The sequence below is a fragment of the Puma concolor genome, chromosome B4 (assembly GCF_028749965.1).
Source record: "Puma concolor isolate L17-30 chromosome B4, mPumCon1.1.hap2, whole genome shotgun sequence".
In the NCBI taxonomy this organism is placed as follows: Eukaryota; Metazoa; Chordata; class Mammalia; order Carnivora; family Felidae; genus Puma; species Puma concolor.
The window spans coordinates 96712031-96729287 of record NC_141673.1 but is presented as its reverse complement, the minus strand read 5'-3'; the positions used below and the strand labels follow the sequence as shown (position 1 = coordinate 96729287).

The following is a 17257-nucleotide window of genomic DNA, read 5'->3' as shown; positions in this document are numbered from 1 at the left end:
CTGCAGGGAGAAAGGCAGGACTTCTTCACTTCCGGCCACTCATTAGAGCACTATCAGCAGAGCCGCCCAGGGTGGGAAGAGTTACAGGCAGCTCCCTCTCATATTCTGAATGGATTCCACAGCTCTACATAGAAACAGTGCTTATACAAAGCTCTACTTCAAGACAGACTTTTCTAAAAAGTCAATGCAAATTAATTTTTATATTAAATTTTCACAGTTTATATAGCTTCAGTTTTTAAATATAGTCTTCATGTAGTTCAACCTTTGTAAAACAAAGACTCCATTTTTGTGACATAATACAACCTATTCACTTCCTTATTCCAGAATGCATATGAAGGATTTAAGTGAAGTATACCTGCACCCGTAGAGAACATTTCTCTCCGTACTGAAAATAAAATCTGCTACTTTGCTATTGCACAAAGTAGGCAACCCTAATATTAAAAACTAAATTGCTGGGGCTCCTGGGTGGCTCAGTTGGTTAAACATCCAACTTCAGCTCAGATCATGATCTCCAGGCTCGTGAGTTCAAGCCCCGCATCAGGCTCTGTGCTGACAGCTCAGAGCCTGGAGCCTGCTTTGGATTCTGTCTCCCTCTCTCTCCACCCCTCCCCCACTCACTCTGTCTCTGTCTCTGTCTCAAAAATAAACACTAAAAAAAATTATAAAAAAAATTATAAAAAAAATTAAATTGCTGAAATGTATGTTTCAATTGTTGAAATGTTATTTTGATAATAAATATACATTTCACTTCACAGTGAAGTGACTGATTCAGGCAAACTTTGTTCTCTAGCCACTCACAAAAAGACTCAATTCTTCCAGGGTCAGCAGACTATACACACGGAGAGTTGAAGCTAGTTAACTAAAATGAACAAGAAAATGAAGGCACCATAATTTCACACCCCTAAAGAAAGCAAACAATAATAAGTAGCTGTACTATTCCAATGTATATAGGTTCGTCTGAGTAAGCCAAGCCACACATGATTGATAAATCATTTCTGAGAGGGTAGAGACCATGGCATATTTTTCTGAACAACCTTAGCAACATTCCTTCTTTGTCTTATTTAGCCAATCCTCCATGGAGCAGCACTGACGAGAAAAATCCCTAAATAATAATATAAGGCATTAACTTTAAGCTCTTATCCCATTCACTCTGTGTCCACCAGAGCACAGACCAAGAGGAAAGCAGACAGGTATGCACTGCTGTGGAGACCATCCAGGAAGCCCAAGAAGTAGCCTATGTCTCACAAAACTTGCCCATAAATGACACCTCCAAAAAAGCTTACTCTGCATCACTCTATCACCTCACCCAATCAGGGAATGAAAGATTCTATCTAATCTAATTTGGGGATTAATACACTTATCGCCTAGACAAAAAAAGAATTTTAAAGTTTCAAAGTACTAGCAGGAAAAAAAAAAACCCAAATACTATAATAATGCAATTCTTTTGATTCAGAATGTCTAGATCTCCTTATTCCCCAAGATCTAGATCTAGATCAATTAGCAAAATTCAGAAGTATTGTTTAGTAAAGAACTCTCAGAAGATGTAGAGTGATACCTATTTTACTGATCTTTCAAATTGGCAATAGAGAGCCACACCCAGAAACTCCTCTTAAAACACTCATGACACACAGCGAGGACTCCTAATAATAAATGCCCTCAAACAAAGATTTTTCTAAAGAGTGCAACCAGAATAACCAAACAAAAGGAATATGGCCAGAATCCACCACTCACTGAGTAAAATCAACAAGTTCTGTAAGAGGGAAGCCAGATTCACAGAGGCAGCCCTGACTGATCCTGCAGTAATGTTAAGGGATGAAGACAACGGCTAGCAAGCAGTGTCCGGGGACTTCCCGAGAAGTAAGAATTTAGGATGCCTCGTCAGCATGGATAGGAAGGTTATTTAAGAAACTGTATTTGCTCATTTCACCTGAAAATAAAGATCTCCAAGTTTGTATTGTTTGATGTCCCCAAATCCAATCTAACACTTTCAACTCCCTTTGGTCATGTTTACTTGAAAGACTTACTAACACCTTTAAAATAAAGTCAAAGCCAACACCTCCCTCTCTTTCCTTCCGCATCCCCATCCATGGTAGCCCCAGCCTCCTGGTCAGCTCAGCAACATCCAGTTGCTATGCCAACACACTGACTTTCCTTTCAGTCTCTCCTACTGTCCTGCCTTTCCATTCTCCTGCCGCCCCCTGGTCCAGGACCTTCATACCTCACTCAGATAAATTCAGTAACAGCTCTCTCTCTGATCCACTTGTTCTGTTCCCAACTCATGTCCAATCTGCTGCCAGATGAAGCATCTTAAAATAAAGTTTTGATGTAATCTCTGCTCCCAAATACCCACAGGATAAAATCTACGATTGTGAGCAGACATTCAAGACGTTTCCTAATCTAATCCCAATCTATTGTCCAATCTGATTTTCCATGCCACCACCCTACATGTAAAAGGAAAAATCAGTCTTCTCTTTTCCTAACACACCTTTGTTTTCCAATCTTGAGCCTTTGGCAATCCAGTCTCCCCAATCCATTTTGTATTTCCTTCCAAACCATAGGCTAACCCAGGTCATACCTCTTCTACAGAAGTCTACCAAGGATTTTTTTTTTTTTTTTTACCATAACTAATAAAATACATTTCACATCAAAACCTTCTGAACACACAGGTGACACCAGTGGCAGCCAGACAGACACAGACAGACAGCTCTGACAGAGCTCTGGAGAGCTGGCCAGGGGTCTTAGGTTGATGCTGGGGGGCCAGGTCCCAGAAACAAATTTCAGGATGCTATCTTCCCTTACTGAGTTGCTCTCCAACAGCTTCAATACTCTTCTGTTGCTTTAAAAAAAAAAAAAAAAAAAAAAAATCTTTCCTGACCAGTATATATAGGGTCCTGCCAACTTAGAAATTTCATAAAATTTATGGCAACCATCTGGCAGTAAGTATTTGCCACTGACTTGGTAAGTGTGAATTATCTTTGTGTGTGTGTGGTGATCTCTATTTCTCCAGCTTTACTACACTGTGAACTACTTGTGGATAAGAATTATGTCTCACACTCCTTTGTAATCCCCTCAGCATTTAGCACAGTGCTTGGCACATAACTGAAATTCAATAAATGTTTACTGAATCCTTCCTTGTTACAATGAATAGCTGTTGATGGACACAAGTCTTGTATATTTTTGGTGCTCAAAAGGATTTCCTGATTCCATTCAAAGCCTAAAGCTATGCTGGCATGGGCGGGGGCCCAGAATCTGCTTCCTATTCTTGGGCCACAATGCCCTAGAAGACTCTCAGGGTGACAGAGGCAGCACAGGGCAAGAAAAACTTTTTTCTGCTACTACAGAAAAAAATGTAGAATCAATGAGTGCTACTCTGGTCATTGACAAGCAATACTGAATCCTTACTGTGCTTCCTCCATACCCAATCTTTAGTGTGCTTCTGACTCTACGTGAAAAGTAGAGAGAAAAAACTTTTTCTGATGTCCATAAGTGGCTCAGAACTCCATATGATCCAGAGAGCCCAATCATACTTGCAGGGGTCAGAATTCCAATAATGACTTGGAAGGTCCAATAATACCCCCGGGCTCAGGGTATCAGGGCACGTCCCTTAGGAAATTAATCAGACGAACTACAATTAGGACCTAGGTAAGGATGAAGTGGCTGCTGGGCAGGTTTTACAGTGATCATCAAAGCAATGGGTGAAGTGAGATTATAAATTGGGAGATAACTCTATGAGTCAAGAGGAAAAAGGGGTATCAGTCTGGTCTCAAGAGAATGACTCTTAAAAATCAAATTTGACTAACTTATAAACTGTCTATGAATCACCATATAACTCATCTCTCATGCCATTCTACGTGAAGCTCCAAGCCTTCTGAGCTACCCTGTAGAAGGCTCTCCCAAGGACTACTTCTGTGTATTTCACTCTATCAACAGTCTTCTTGGCCAACTGCACAGCCTCCCTGGAGACTTCACAAAGTGGTCAGGAAGAAAGGGGTATCTGTTCAGTCAACCAAACAACACTAGAGGCTACTGGAATCACACTTAAGTTAAAGAGATTTAGTGAGCACCTACTGTGAGCAGGACATGGCACTAGGTGAAACAGAGGCCCTTTCTGGAATGGAGAGTTTAGTGGGACAAATGCTAACCAAATAATTAGATGAATAATTAACTAATTATAGGCAGGTGGCCAAAGGAATGTGTATCACAGAGAAAACCAACTTTGCCTAGTGGCTAGGGAAGGCTTGACAAATACACTGACTCCAGCAGGAAATGTGAAGGGAGTGGAGGACAGGAGGAGAGGGTGTCTGCGAAGGCCCAGAGAGACTGCCACCGCAGGTTTACAGCACCTGAGAGGAGGCCTACAGAAGTGAGATGGAATGAGGACTTACATGGCATGAGATGAAGTTGGACAGGCAGACAGGAGCAGCCATTACAGGGCCTTATGAGTCAGTTATGGATTTGGGAATTTATATGAAAAGCAATGATGCATATTAGACCAGGGAGTTATATAAATCTGGATTACATTAAAATATAAAAGTACAACTTTGGCTCCACTGCGACTGAGGGATTCTGGGGGGCACAGCAGAGGACAGGAGAAGACTAGTTAAGAGGCTCTTGGAGCCCTCGGGGAGAGGGAAGTCTTGGCTTGAGAGCTGGTGGCAGAAGAGGAGGAGAGCAGATGCTCCGTGAGGTCAGAGGACCTGGTGAGTGAGAGGTGGCAGAGGCTGCAGCCAAATCCCTGAAGGTTCACACATTTGTCCTCCTGGTTTAAAGGGCTTGTGTCATTTGATTTCATTTTTTCTCAACTCTCACTTCTCTCCTTTGCAAAAGAAATCCACTCTAGTCCCCCCACTACCCTCTTCAAGTCGATGTTCAGTCCTGACATTTTGAATCATGTTTCTCCCCCCTCAATCAGAATGCCAGGGTCTGACCCCCACCAAATCTTACTCCTCTTCCCAGGTTCAACTACAATCCCATTGCCATAATCAAATCTTCCCCAACCTCCACAGATGACATTCCATCACCCTGATCACCACATCACATGGTACAGTGCATGATCATGTGCTCCTCTCTTTCACCTACTCTAGGCATGTTTCCCCAAATTAATCGTTAGGTTCTCAAGGGCAGGGCCGAGTCTTTTGCTTTTCTGGTAGCTCAGCCCTGGGCCCAAACTCAAAAGTGCCTGTGAAACACTGAGAAGTTAGACTGGATGAAAAGTCCTGGATCTGGCGCTTCTCCAGGGCCAGGGAAAATGGAGGCCACCAATGTCATCTAGGGTGCTGTCACTTGGCTTGTGCAAACTGTCAGGATGAGTAACCAAGGAACTATCTTTTTTTAAAAAGACACAGACATAGGCATCATGTCTTAGGCATGGTAGCTGGGCAGTGGCATAAACTGGCTTACCACACTGGCAGGCAGCAACTGCAGAAAGACAATCCAGTTTGGACCGCCTCACGCAAACGCAGGCTCAGAAGCTCAGCAACCAGTGGGCAAAATAGCACCTATACTTAGTCTATTTTCAGTGGCTCTCAGTCACTGCAGCTTTTTAAACTCAAGAACAGCCAGTTCCTGAGTAACTATAGTACTTTTCCTGAGATCCATTCATTTCAGTCTTTTACCAACAACGGCAGGATTTGAAGTGTAGTGACTAAAGATTCTCCTCTCTAGACAAAAGGACCGAAGAAATGCCAAACTAGGTAACAGAACTGTGCACAGCAAAATCCGTAACCAGCAAGATAAGGCTTCCACTATACCTCCATTAGGAAGGACAGTAATTGATTCCATGAAACCAAAGCCATATGTTTATTATACAGATCTATTGACTGAATCCAGATCTGTTAAATTGAAAAACCATAGTGCCCAACACGTTTTTACTTACTCCTAGTTCTAATTAGACTAGCAAATCTAACTCAAAACAAAGAAATGTGTATTTGGCCTTTAACCAAAGCCAACATTAATCTGTGTTCAGAGACAAAATGTTTATAAAAGCCCTTAGCACTTTACTAACATTGTCCTTAACAGTAAATGCTTAATAAATGGTATCTTCTACCATTATTCAAGCTATATATACTTCAGCACAAAACAGAGTAGTTACACTTTTGATGATCCCCCTGCTAAAATAATGTAATGCTTTAAAAATTTCTATATAGAGTATATTTTTATACATTGCTTCATTCCATAAAATGTGAATAAGAATAGGACTCTGAAATCCACAAAAAGTCTGAGGAAGAGCTACCAATAAAAGAGCCTTTCAAGATAAGGCTGATCTGAAATGGAAGCCCCAATTCAGTTCAGCCTCCTGATGAAATTCCAGAAGACTCTGGAATTATTGCAGATATGGGCCTGGGGAACATAGTGAGAGTGAGAGCTTGGGAGACCCACTCAAGGCTCTGTTACTTTCCTCATTTGTAAATGAAAGGGCTGAAGTCCATGACTCCTTCATGGTGTTTTGCTGTAGGGCTGGTTATCCTGTGCCTCATCACAGGACAGGAAGGAGTGATGCAGAATTAATCAACTGTCATGGGCCCCTTTTGCTTTTACTCAGAATTACAACACAGAAGAAAGAGAAGGAAATAACAGAACCGTATTTCTCATCTGTAGGCTGATCTTTATTTGTACTAATGACCCATTTATTCTCTTTTCTCTATGTTACCAAGAAATGAAAGTCCAAATTCAGTATTTTTCCTTTTTTCCTTCTATATTTATGTTCAGTCTGGCACCCTCAGAAATATAATAGACAAAAAGCATGTAGAATAAAGTGATACACAGTGAATAAGTAAAGGCCAAGACACAAGATTATTTTTTATTTTTTAAGTTTATTTTGTGAGAGACAGAGAGCGCGAGCTGGGGAGGGGCAGAGAGAGAGAAACAGAGAGACAGAGAATCCCAAGCAGGCCCTGTGCTGTCAGCCCGACAAGGGGCTCAAATTCATGAACCGTGAGACCATGACCTGAGCCGAAACCAAGAGTCATCGCTTAACAGACTGAGCCACGCAGGCAACACCAATATTTTTTAAAGAAAACGAGTTTTCTGAACATTACCTACCAAGACCAAAAACTTGATTATTTGTTTTCTAACTCACAATGATAACAGTTTTTTTTAAAAGACTGATATCGAAGATTTCATACGTGTTATTCCATATAAATCCTCCCAACAAGAATCCCCAGTTATAGTCATTTTTGTGAAACAAATGTTTATGTCACCCATTCTGTCACCCTATTAACTCAAATTCTTAAGTCTTATTTTTACAGATGGTTGTGGGAGGATACATGTATTTTTAAACTGTGCTTATTTAATAACTGACTTCAAAATTAAAAAAAAAAAATGGAAAAGATGGTTTTGTCACCATCTATCCAATGATGATGGAGAACTTCCCAAAGGGACCCAAATTCACTCTTTCTTACTAAGATGAGGCTGCTCCTGATAATCAAATTCTTTACTCCTCTGAGGGTAAAACAGTGCTATGGTTTGGCTTGGCTTGGTTACTGGGAGACTTCCCAATGGCTAAATAGATCAGTTTATATTTACCTTTAAGAATATATAGAAATTGGGGTGCCTGGGTGGCTTAGTCGGTTAAGAGTCCGACCTCAGCTCAGGTCATGATCTCGCAGTCTGTGAGTTCGAGCCCTGCGTCAGGCTCTGTGCTAACAGCTCGGAGCCTGGATCCTGCTTCAGATTCTGTGTCTCCCTCTCTCTCTGCCCCTCCCCTGCTCATGCTCTGTGTCTCTCTGTCTCAAAAATAAATAAAAACATTAAAATTTTTTTTAAAGAATATGCAGAAATTATCACAACCATTCTCAGCTCATACAGACTCAAGGACTTGTATCTTCCTATGAGTGGAGCTAGGTCTCCAGAGCTATTAGCTTTTTATTAAAGTTCAGTATTTAAGGATGACATAAAATTAGCACTGGCTCATCTCAGTATTTTTATTAACTCTTAAAATCGTATTTAAATCTACTTAAATAGATGAAAACACTTTCATATTACTTTTCTGTAACAGCTGTATGTTTGCTCTGAACAAATATACTTTGTAAATCATTTATTTCAAAACAATCTCAAGTTTTCACTACACTTCATATTGTCTCATGACTATTTAATAGAATCACTGATATTCTACACTAAGAAAATGAATCACGTGAAACAGAAATGATACAAACCTACATGTAAGCTAATTTAGATAACAAATATTTACTGAAAACTTAAGAAGTGCTGGGCCTCCTGGAGAACACAAAGATGAAAAAGACATAGTCCTCAGCTTGAAAAAGAATTCAGCAGGGGAGTTAAGCTAATAAATGAAAAAGATAAAGGATAACATAAGGTTTAAATAAGATTTTAAGATAATAATGGAAGATTTATGACAGGATAGCATATGGTTATCAAATGAATCATTTTGTTGACAGTACTGACTGGGCTTCTCAGAAGAAGGGAAAGCTGGTCAAGGTCCCCAGCCGAGGAGGCCTGCAGATGTGGCCAATACAGGTAGAGTTCACTGAAGAACCAGGTTCCAAGTTTCAGGACTAGAAGCGTTGGCAAAATGGTCTCCCTGATAATCAGCTGCCCAAGAACCCCTTTCACCTGGCAGAAACAAGTTTAATAGTCTAGCCCCGTCCCCAAACAGGACCTGTTCCATGTTAAGGAATTAAGCCCATGCCAGTATAGCTTCCCCAAACCCAATCCGCATTTCCTTCAGTAATCCTGCACTTCTTTGTGTCTATATAACTAGGTCCTCTTGGTAAGTTTGGGTCTCCTCTTATTGGAGGGAGAGAGCACATAAAAATGCTTCATCTATCAGTTCTGTGGGGATGTCTTTTTGTTCCCCTTCTCCAAAGTAATTTTTTCCCAGGCAAGGTAGCTAGCCCTCTCTGAGAATATGAATGCAATTCAGGCCACATTTCTTTAAAGCATCTCACATCTGATACTTGCTTCCTGAATATCTCAGAGTAGCTAAAAGCTCTAGAATGATGGAGAAACCACTGCATCTTTCTATTACCACATCCACATGAGGTTGAAACTGTCTCCAACTGCTGGAAGCAACAGGGGCAGTTTGTAGTGAAAACTGTCTCCACCTACCGTGTCATTTTCTGTAGCACCTGTGAGAAGCTTGTGTGCTTTTCCAGTTAGGCAAGATATTTAAGAAACATCTGTCATTATGTCCTTCCAACCCACATCCCTGGAACATCCTATGAGCAGCTAGATGTTGGCAACACAACGGGCTGCCAACAATTGATGGCCATACCTTCCCAAGCATTTTCTTCCACTTCTGCCACTTTTCTGCCCACTCCTGTCACTAACCAAGGGAATTTCCAATTGGTCAGAGGCTTTTGGACAGCTGGAGGCTTTCAACCATTGAGAACCTTCTCTTAGGTTTCATAAGAGATCTGGCTGCTCACTCCCAAACAAGGCAATTCAGTCCCTGAAGCCACCTCCTGAACTAAAAGATACACAGGATTCTGGGGTGTGGATGGGAATATGGTGTCAGCAATACATTCAGTGTGGTTCTTGGTGCTGCCTGGATGGACTCTCATTGAGACCCAGGCAGCATTTCATGTATGATATGGGGATGTCAAGGTGTTCTGATCCAATGTGTCATTCCACATGTCCGTAGGGCTGATCTAGCCGATCGCACTGAGTCCTTTTTCTCCCTTGCCCAAGGAGTGCTCCTCCCACACCAACACACAACTGATAAGAACCTTCCCAGGTAACTAAGGAGTGTTCTTTGGTAAAGGGGAGAAAGGGTATTTAAGGAACTGAAACACCTGTGCTAGAAACTCAGTATGAGCTCACTCCTCCACAGGAGTGTCCATCTGGCCACGCTGTCAAGTCAGAGTCCCTCCATAGGGAAAGCGTCTCAAACAAGAGTGAGGCGCAGAGTGTCTTTCCCGGGAAGCACACAGTTGGTGTACCCTCTTTAAAGAATAACCCTGATCCCACTGGTAGGATTCCGAGGTAAAGTCCTCAGAGTGCCTACAAGAAGCATGAAAGGAGTTCCTAAACTCACCAGATGAGTTTAATGGAACTCCAATAACAGCTGTCATATTTACCACAGTTATATCCCAGTAAAAGAATGCACCCAGCAACAAGAGATAGAACCTAACATAATTCTCAGCCACGGAATTCTGAAAACTGCATTCCAAGACACACTGACTTCACGTAAGGAAACCAACAGAAAGATCAGGCAGAATCACAGCATAAGCGAAGGGTATGACAACGGATAATCTATGCCTGCTTTTTGAGACCTGAAGCAAGAGCTGAGGAGAGAGAACTGGAGATATGGAAATCTCATCTAAAGCTTCACAGAGTTTAAGTGTTAACACACCGACAATGGATTCATCCTTTTCTCTGAAAACTGAAATGTGTTTACACTTCCAACAATCAACTGCCAACAAGTTCACGGTATCCTCCTTGCAACAAAAGACTCAAGATGTGAAAATGATAATATCTACCATATTTTATTTTCTTAGGTCACGTTTTTAAAATCAATCTTGCCTTTCACTGTGGCACAATCTGCAGGCCACAGCAGCTGTGTGTCCAAGGTCACTGTGCACGGTCAAACTGTATCCCCTGCTCTGAGCCAGTGTGAGTGACAGGCTTTGGTATGAGCACTCTGCTGTAGAATCAGTGAGATGGAACTCTCACACCGCCCCCCCTTTAAGACAGACATAAAATACTTAGTTCTTCTCATGTATTTCATAAAACCATAAGCTTAGTATTTGCAAACTGAGACCTTTTCCAGTTGTAAAAATGAAAGAAAAATATGAAAGTAAATGAGTTTTTAAATTGTCCCCCTAATTATTAGAATAAATAGTCTACATTCTCCCCTCATTGTTCATAATGCCCAAGAACGGTGAGCTCATTGCTGGAGTCCACTTTAACTGTAAATGTTTAATAAGAGTTCAACCCTGTGAAACTCCTCTGCTTCTTGCCACAGGGGGCGGGAACTAAGAAGAGGAGCTGAGAGGTAGAGCATTTCGTGTTTTTAGATCCCAGGTGAATGGAAAAATCCCCCGGCTAAAAGCAGCACACCTGTCTATGTGACATTTCTAGCTCATAAATACCAAATGAAGAGGCATTTGAGCGAAGTAAAAAAATACACTGATGTGTATGCCACTAATGTGGAAGAATGACAATATTCAAGTTAAACAGAATAGCTATGTCAACCGGAAGCTATAAATAAATCAGTTTACCCAATACATTCCCAGTTGTGATGACCTATCTTACGCTGAGCTCACTGCCAAGGCTCGGTGAGATGCGAAGTCCTTTCACTTCTGCCACAAACCTTACCTGCGAGCAGGTGAACGGAGCTGAAGCTCTTCTCCAGTTTACCCAGAAGTACAGTGAGAAAACAGTCTGAAGACAGAGAGGCAACATCTTGGGAGCTTTGATCATAAACCACAACCTTCTGACTGCAATCAATATCAACCTGCAATGCAAACGTGAGGCTGTTAGGAAGGCAGCTCCCACAATCCTCTGGTGCTGAAGCAGATAACTGTCTCCCGCTTTCAATTAATAATATGAATAAAAATGAGACGCAGTCAATTTTCTGGATAAACCTAGCATACAAATGGTAAGATACTTGTAAAAATCAACTTTTAAAAGGCAAAATTGATGTTAGGTGTGCTCCAAATGCCTTGGTTTAAAATCCTTAACACTGTAAAAGGCTAAAACTCATAAAACAGTATGTAAAATAAACATTAACAACCCTTGAACTAAAGAAACATTTAAAAACGTTTCTACAAAACAAATAAATCAGTTGTTTAGTAAAATTAAAACATGAACTCATTTTCATTCCTGAAGAAAAAAAACAGCTTTACCTACCATGAGGACGACATTTTGGTATCCCAGAAATACCTTCCTCGAAGATAACATCCCTAAATCTTGAACAATGGTGCCTTCCCTTCCCACAAATAAACAGCACTTCTGATACAATTAGTTTCCACTTTCTTCCCGAGCACTCTTACAGAATGATCTCCTTTCAGTAAATTTGTAGATAATACAAAATAATGTATTAATTTAGTAACTTCTGATACACATATTATAAATTTTGTGTATTAAGTTACTAATAATATTGTGTATTAACTATAACTATTTATTAGTATTTAATTTTTTTAAAAGTTTAGCAAACCATTAATAGGAAAACACAGCATTTGACCAAATTAAAATAAGTTACCCTTTCTGTATAGTTTAGAAATATTCTGAAATGTGACAGCGTGGTTAGTAAATTACTTGGAGGTATCCCTTAGGTACCAAAGTTTAAAAAGCAACCAAAACTCACTCAAATTACTTTTTCCCCTAAAAATGAGACTTTGTTTTACAATTATTCCTCATTCAGGGTGTCTATTTTAAAAAAGGAAAAAAGCAAACATTTACCTTATGTTTTGCTGAATGCTGGATGAGCTCTGTAATTAACACTTTGTCCTGTTGCAACCTTCGCTTCATAAGCTTGGAGCAGTTGATATTAATGGCTTCCAAAATGTGGGATGTATTGTATTCCACAAATGGCCGGCTATCAATTAGCAGCACTTTTTCCGTTCCACTTTCCAGCAGAGCCACCAACCTCTCAGTAACAATTTGAGTTCCAATCATCTCATGGGCCATGACAACAATAAGTCTTCTTTTCCCACCTCCTTCTTTAATTTGCCACGATGATGTAATGGTGGTGTGCTCAAAGGCTCAGCCACTCCATTGTACTAAAAATGTATGAGGTCAGGCTGGTGGTGACTGGCAAAAGGAGAGTTAAACCCATTTTCAGCAAGAGCCCTCCAAGTGAATGTCCCTTTCTCTTTCCCCGTTGATGTGCTCTTGCAAAGGACTCCTTCCACAAAGCAGCCCCTCACATTTGATTCATAAAGAGATGACTGGAATAACCATTCCACAACAAAAGATGCTTTGGGGCAGCCAGCGCATTACATCATTCTTTACCTTTGCTCCTCGCTCCAACAGCTTTACGCTGGACTGAAAATCCTACACGAAGACAGAGACAGAAAACAAAACATGGGGTCAAAAAAAAGAAAGAGCATCAGATTAGAGAGAGCGTATGATTCATAATATTTACTCCATTAATCTAATTCCATACTTGATGCACTGTTTCATTTGAACAAACAAAAAGGACAAACAGGAATGCCTCCGGAAAATCCCACTGATGGTAATTCACTTTTACATCAAAATATAAAAACCCAAAGAAGATAAAAGAAGACACAGTCATGAATTATAATGACCCGAGGCCCAGAACTACACGCCTGTAGCATGAGATTGAAAGAGCTATAAAAAGATGCTTGAAGTAGTATTTTTTCCAAATGGGTTTTATTTGCTTATTTCCTGAAAAGAGCACAAAGAACAGCCTATGACCAGGTGAGCAAGCCCATACTATCAGGACACATCTTTTCTGAAGGCTTCAGAACCTCTGTGACAGTAGGAGTGTGTGTACACATGTGAACGCGCACAAACACACGCGCGCGCGCACAAACACACGCGCGTGCGCGCACACACACACACACACCAGGGCACAACAGCAGCCCCTTTGAATTGCCCTGGGAAAACCTTTCATAAATTTCAGCTGCCTTTTAAGGAAAAGAAGGGACAAGAATGGCTGATATTCTTGTCATACCAACTGCTGAGCTAATTGCTGGGGGACTGTGATGTACCCAGCTCCAACTGAGATAGTCCCACAGCTATTTTGGCCCTGGTTGCTCCATCCCTCAGTTCTCTGATCCTTCACAGACTTACCCCTCATCTTCTGGTGCCTCATTCTTAAGAGAATCACTGACTCGCAGTCTTAGAAAATCTCACATCCCAACCTGGGACTCTAGGTCAGCAACCATACAGCAGACATACAGAACCCTGACTACTAGAACCAGGGCGTCCCTATTCTTGCCAAACTCCTATAATCGACCACTTCCTTTATATTTACATATACATACGTATATACATATATATATGTATACATACATATCTATATACACATACATATACATATATATGTATATATATAATTTTATTTGTATTTGAGAGAGAGAACACAAGCACGGGAGAGCGCAGAGGGGGAGAAAGAGAATCTTAAGCAGGCTCCACGCTCAGCACAGAGTCTGACACAGGGCTTCATCCCCTGACCCTGAGATGACAACCTGAGCCAAAATCAAGATTTGGACGTTCAACCGACCGAGCCACCCAAGTGCCCTAATTGGCCACTTCCTAACTGATACCAGTTGGGACTTTTGTGCCCACAGCTTGGCCCTGACCAATATTCTCAGACTCCTAGCTCCCTGGTCCATCTCTGCTCACTGAAAATCTTCTACACTACATAACACCAGATATCCACTGCTGGCATTCACCTTCTGCAGGGTAAACTATTTGACGGTAAAGACTTTGTATTACATGTCCTGCCTCCATAGTGCTTTGTACATAAGATACTCAATTCACACTGTTATAAGAAAGTAAAATCCTCCACAAATGATTTAAGACACTAAGTATTTGATTAACTGAGTTCTGATCAGGATGGTAAAACCCTCAAACATCACTGGGTCCTATTCCTAATTTCAGATTTACAGATTAGAAACTGAAGCATGGTGGGGCGCCTGGGTGGCGCAGTCGGTTAAGCGTCCGACTTCAGCCAGGTCACGATCTCGCGGTCCGTGAGTTCGAGCCCCGCGTCAGGCTCTGGGCTGATGGCTCGGAGCCTGGAGCCTGTTTCCGATTCTGTGTCTCCCTCTCTCTCTGCCCCTCCCCCGTTCATGCTCTGTCTCTCTCTGTCCCAAAAATAAATAAAAACGTTGAAAAAAAAAAAAAAAAGAAACTGAAGCATGGAGAATACAAAGAGAAGTGGCCATGCCATTTACTTGTTACTTAACTTTGGAAAATTATATAACTTCTCTGAACCACAGTTTCCTCATCTATGAAATGTAGATGTAACATAGGCCTATCTCTTCACAAAGTCTGTTTAGAGGATAAAATTATCAAAGTTATTTACAGTAAGTAAACATGCAACTACCCAGGCACCTGGGTGGCTCAGCTGGTTGAGCATCGAACTCTTGAATTCAGCTCAGGTCATGATCCCAAGGTCGTGGGCTCAAGCCCCATGCTGGGCTCTGGGTTGAGTGTGGAGTCTGCTTGGGATTCTCCTTCTCTCTCTCTCCCCCTCCCTCTGCCCCTCTCCCCTGCTTACACTCTAAGAAATTAAAAAAAAAAAAAAAATGCAACTACTCATCATAAAGAGAAAGGAGAAAAAATACCTTAAAGATGCCAACAGTGGACAGAGCTGCCTTGCACCTGGAATCTCAAAGATGTCATTTAGCCGATAAACACAGAAGCGACTCCACCCTCCTATATGGCTGAGCTTCAACCAAGCTGCACTCTTTCCCTCAGAGCCAGACACACAGGGGGTTAGAAGGCTCCTGAGAAACCATTTCTGCCCCCGCACCTTACAAATCAGCTCCATACAGAATACATTATTTGTCCATCTTTTGTCTTATTTTAATGTATTTATTTTTAGTATAGCTTACTGGCAATGAGGTATAAAAATCATCTCTATCTTCAACTGAAGAAACCAGAGCAGAGAATCTGTCCCAATCAATGAATGTACTTTGGCAAAGCCCCTGCCAAGGATACAGCATTGAATCAAATCCTAACTACTGGGTGACATAGTTCACAGCAGTGTAAGGTCCTGTACTCGGATTATCTGATTCCCAAACCAGGGCTCCTACTACTGGGTTACGCTGTTTTCCCTAAGCACCTGCTCCCATAATGAAACTGGACTGAGAAAGAATGGCTTGACTTATCCATAGAGGTGCCCGGGTGGCACAGAAAGTGGAAATCTGAGAACAAGAGCAAGTTGATTCCAACCATGGCACTGAGTATCCAAGTCTGATTGGCTCCTCTCAATGATAAAATCCGGATGGAACAAAGCAGTTATCTGGGTTAGCAGATCAAGGGACAAAGGGAGGGAGAAGACAGCAAACATGCAAAAGTTGAATGAGAAAGTTCTCATCTTTGCTTCCCTTCAGCCTAATCTCCTGAGCCCAAATCACTGAAACCAAAGATCGACTACAGCAAACAGTAGGGCACATCCTTACCTAGAGAACCAGAATCAGGAGTTCCAGAAGCAGAAAGACCCTTTCTCTGACCAAGAAAAGGTCTGGGCCAAGTGACCCTAATATGAGGATGTAATTGAAGCAAAGCACTGAATGTGAAATGAGGATGAAGTCACATCCTTTCATGTTGTACTCAGGCCAGCTGGAGCTCTCCTGTCACACCTTTATGCCCAAGGTCTGATTTTCTGTAGTTCCAAACAGATTTATGTGAGAGGCAGAGCCCTACCAAGGGGGCATGGGAGGTGGGGGAACAATTGCCTTAAACCTTGTTTATTTACAGTGAGAGAATTTGGGCCAGGTCCTTGTCCTAGGCTGCAACCCTAATTTAGAAATTTCTGGGCATTCACTGTTCATTCTGAAGAATGTCAGTACCTTGAGATCAGGAACATGTCTGTGACAGTTTTGTTTTTGAAACCTTCTGCATCAGGTAGGATTTAAAAGATGACAAGAGAGGGGCGCCTGGGTGGCGCAGTCGGTTAAGCGTCCGACTTCAGCCAGGTCACGATCTCGCAGTCCGTGAGTTCGAGCCCCGCGTCAGGCTCTGGGCTGATGGCTCAGAGCCTGGACCCTGTTTCTGATTCTGTGTCTCCCTCTCTCTCTGCCCCTCCCCCATTCATGCTCTGTCTCTCTCTGTCCCAAAAAATAAATAAACGTTGAAAAAAAAAATTTTTTAAAAGATGACAAGAGAATATTTTATTGTTGGCAAAACCACAAGCTAATCTTACCCAAAATTTCTACAAGAAGTTAAAAGGAAAGGGCCCAAGTGCATATAACAAAACCTAGGACAGGCCAGCTTTGCTATTTGTTGATTTATTTAAACGTTTAATTTTTAAAGTTTTAACTATTTTCTTTCCATTTTTAATAGGCAACATATTCACAAGGTTCAAAAAAAGGTATAAAATGTATACATACTATGAATATGTACAGTTTATTTTATGTTTGTTACACTTCAACAAAACTACTAAAAATTGCCATGATACTGAAACCCCAACAAATACATGAAAAACATAAATACACTGAAAATCCTTCTCCTACCCTTGTCCATCTGCCCAGGTCTCCCCCCTGCCCTCTACTGGAAACCATGGTCAATAGTTTCTTCTGATTTCTTCCAAAGATTTTTTTTTTTTAATGAATACAGAATAAGACACAAATATATATTCCTTCCCTTTGTTCAACCG

The 17257-nt window shown here is 41.3% G+C and overlaps 1 protein-coding gene across 5 annotated transcripts in view; it reads right to left on the bottom strand.

The window, feature by feature from the left end:
- DUSP16 (dual specificity phosphatase 16) overlaps positions 1–17257 on the bottom strand; it is an 89459-nt gene that overhangs the window by 31753 nt on the left and 40449 nt on the right. For 4 of the 5 annotated variants that reach the window (XM_086714058.1, XM_086714057.1, XM_086714056.1 and 1 more), the window contains 2 exons: positions 12364–12957; positions 11278–11416 (listed from right to left, as the gene is read on the bottom strand). In XM_086714058.1, the coding sequence (XP_086570184.1) occupies positions 11278–11416; positions 12364–12591 (367 nt within the window). In that variant the 5' untranslated portion in view covers positions 12592–12957. The remainder of the gene's footprint in view (positions 1–11277; positions 11417–12363; positions 12958–17257) is intronic. The other variant, XM_086714059.1, reaches the window with a different exon arrangement.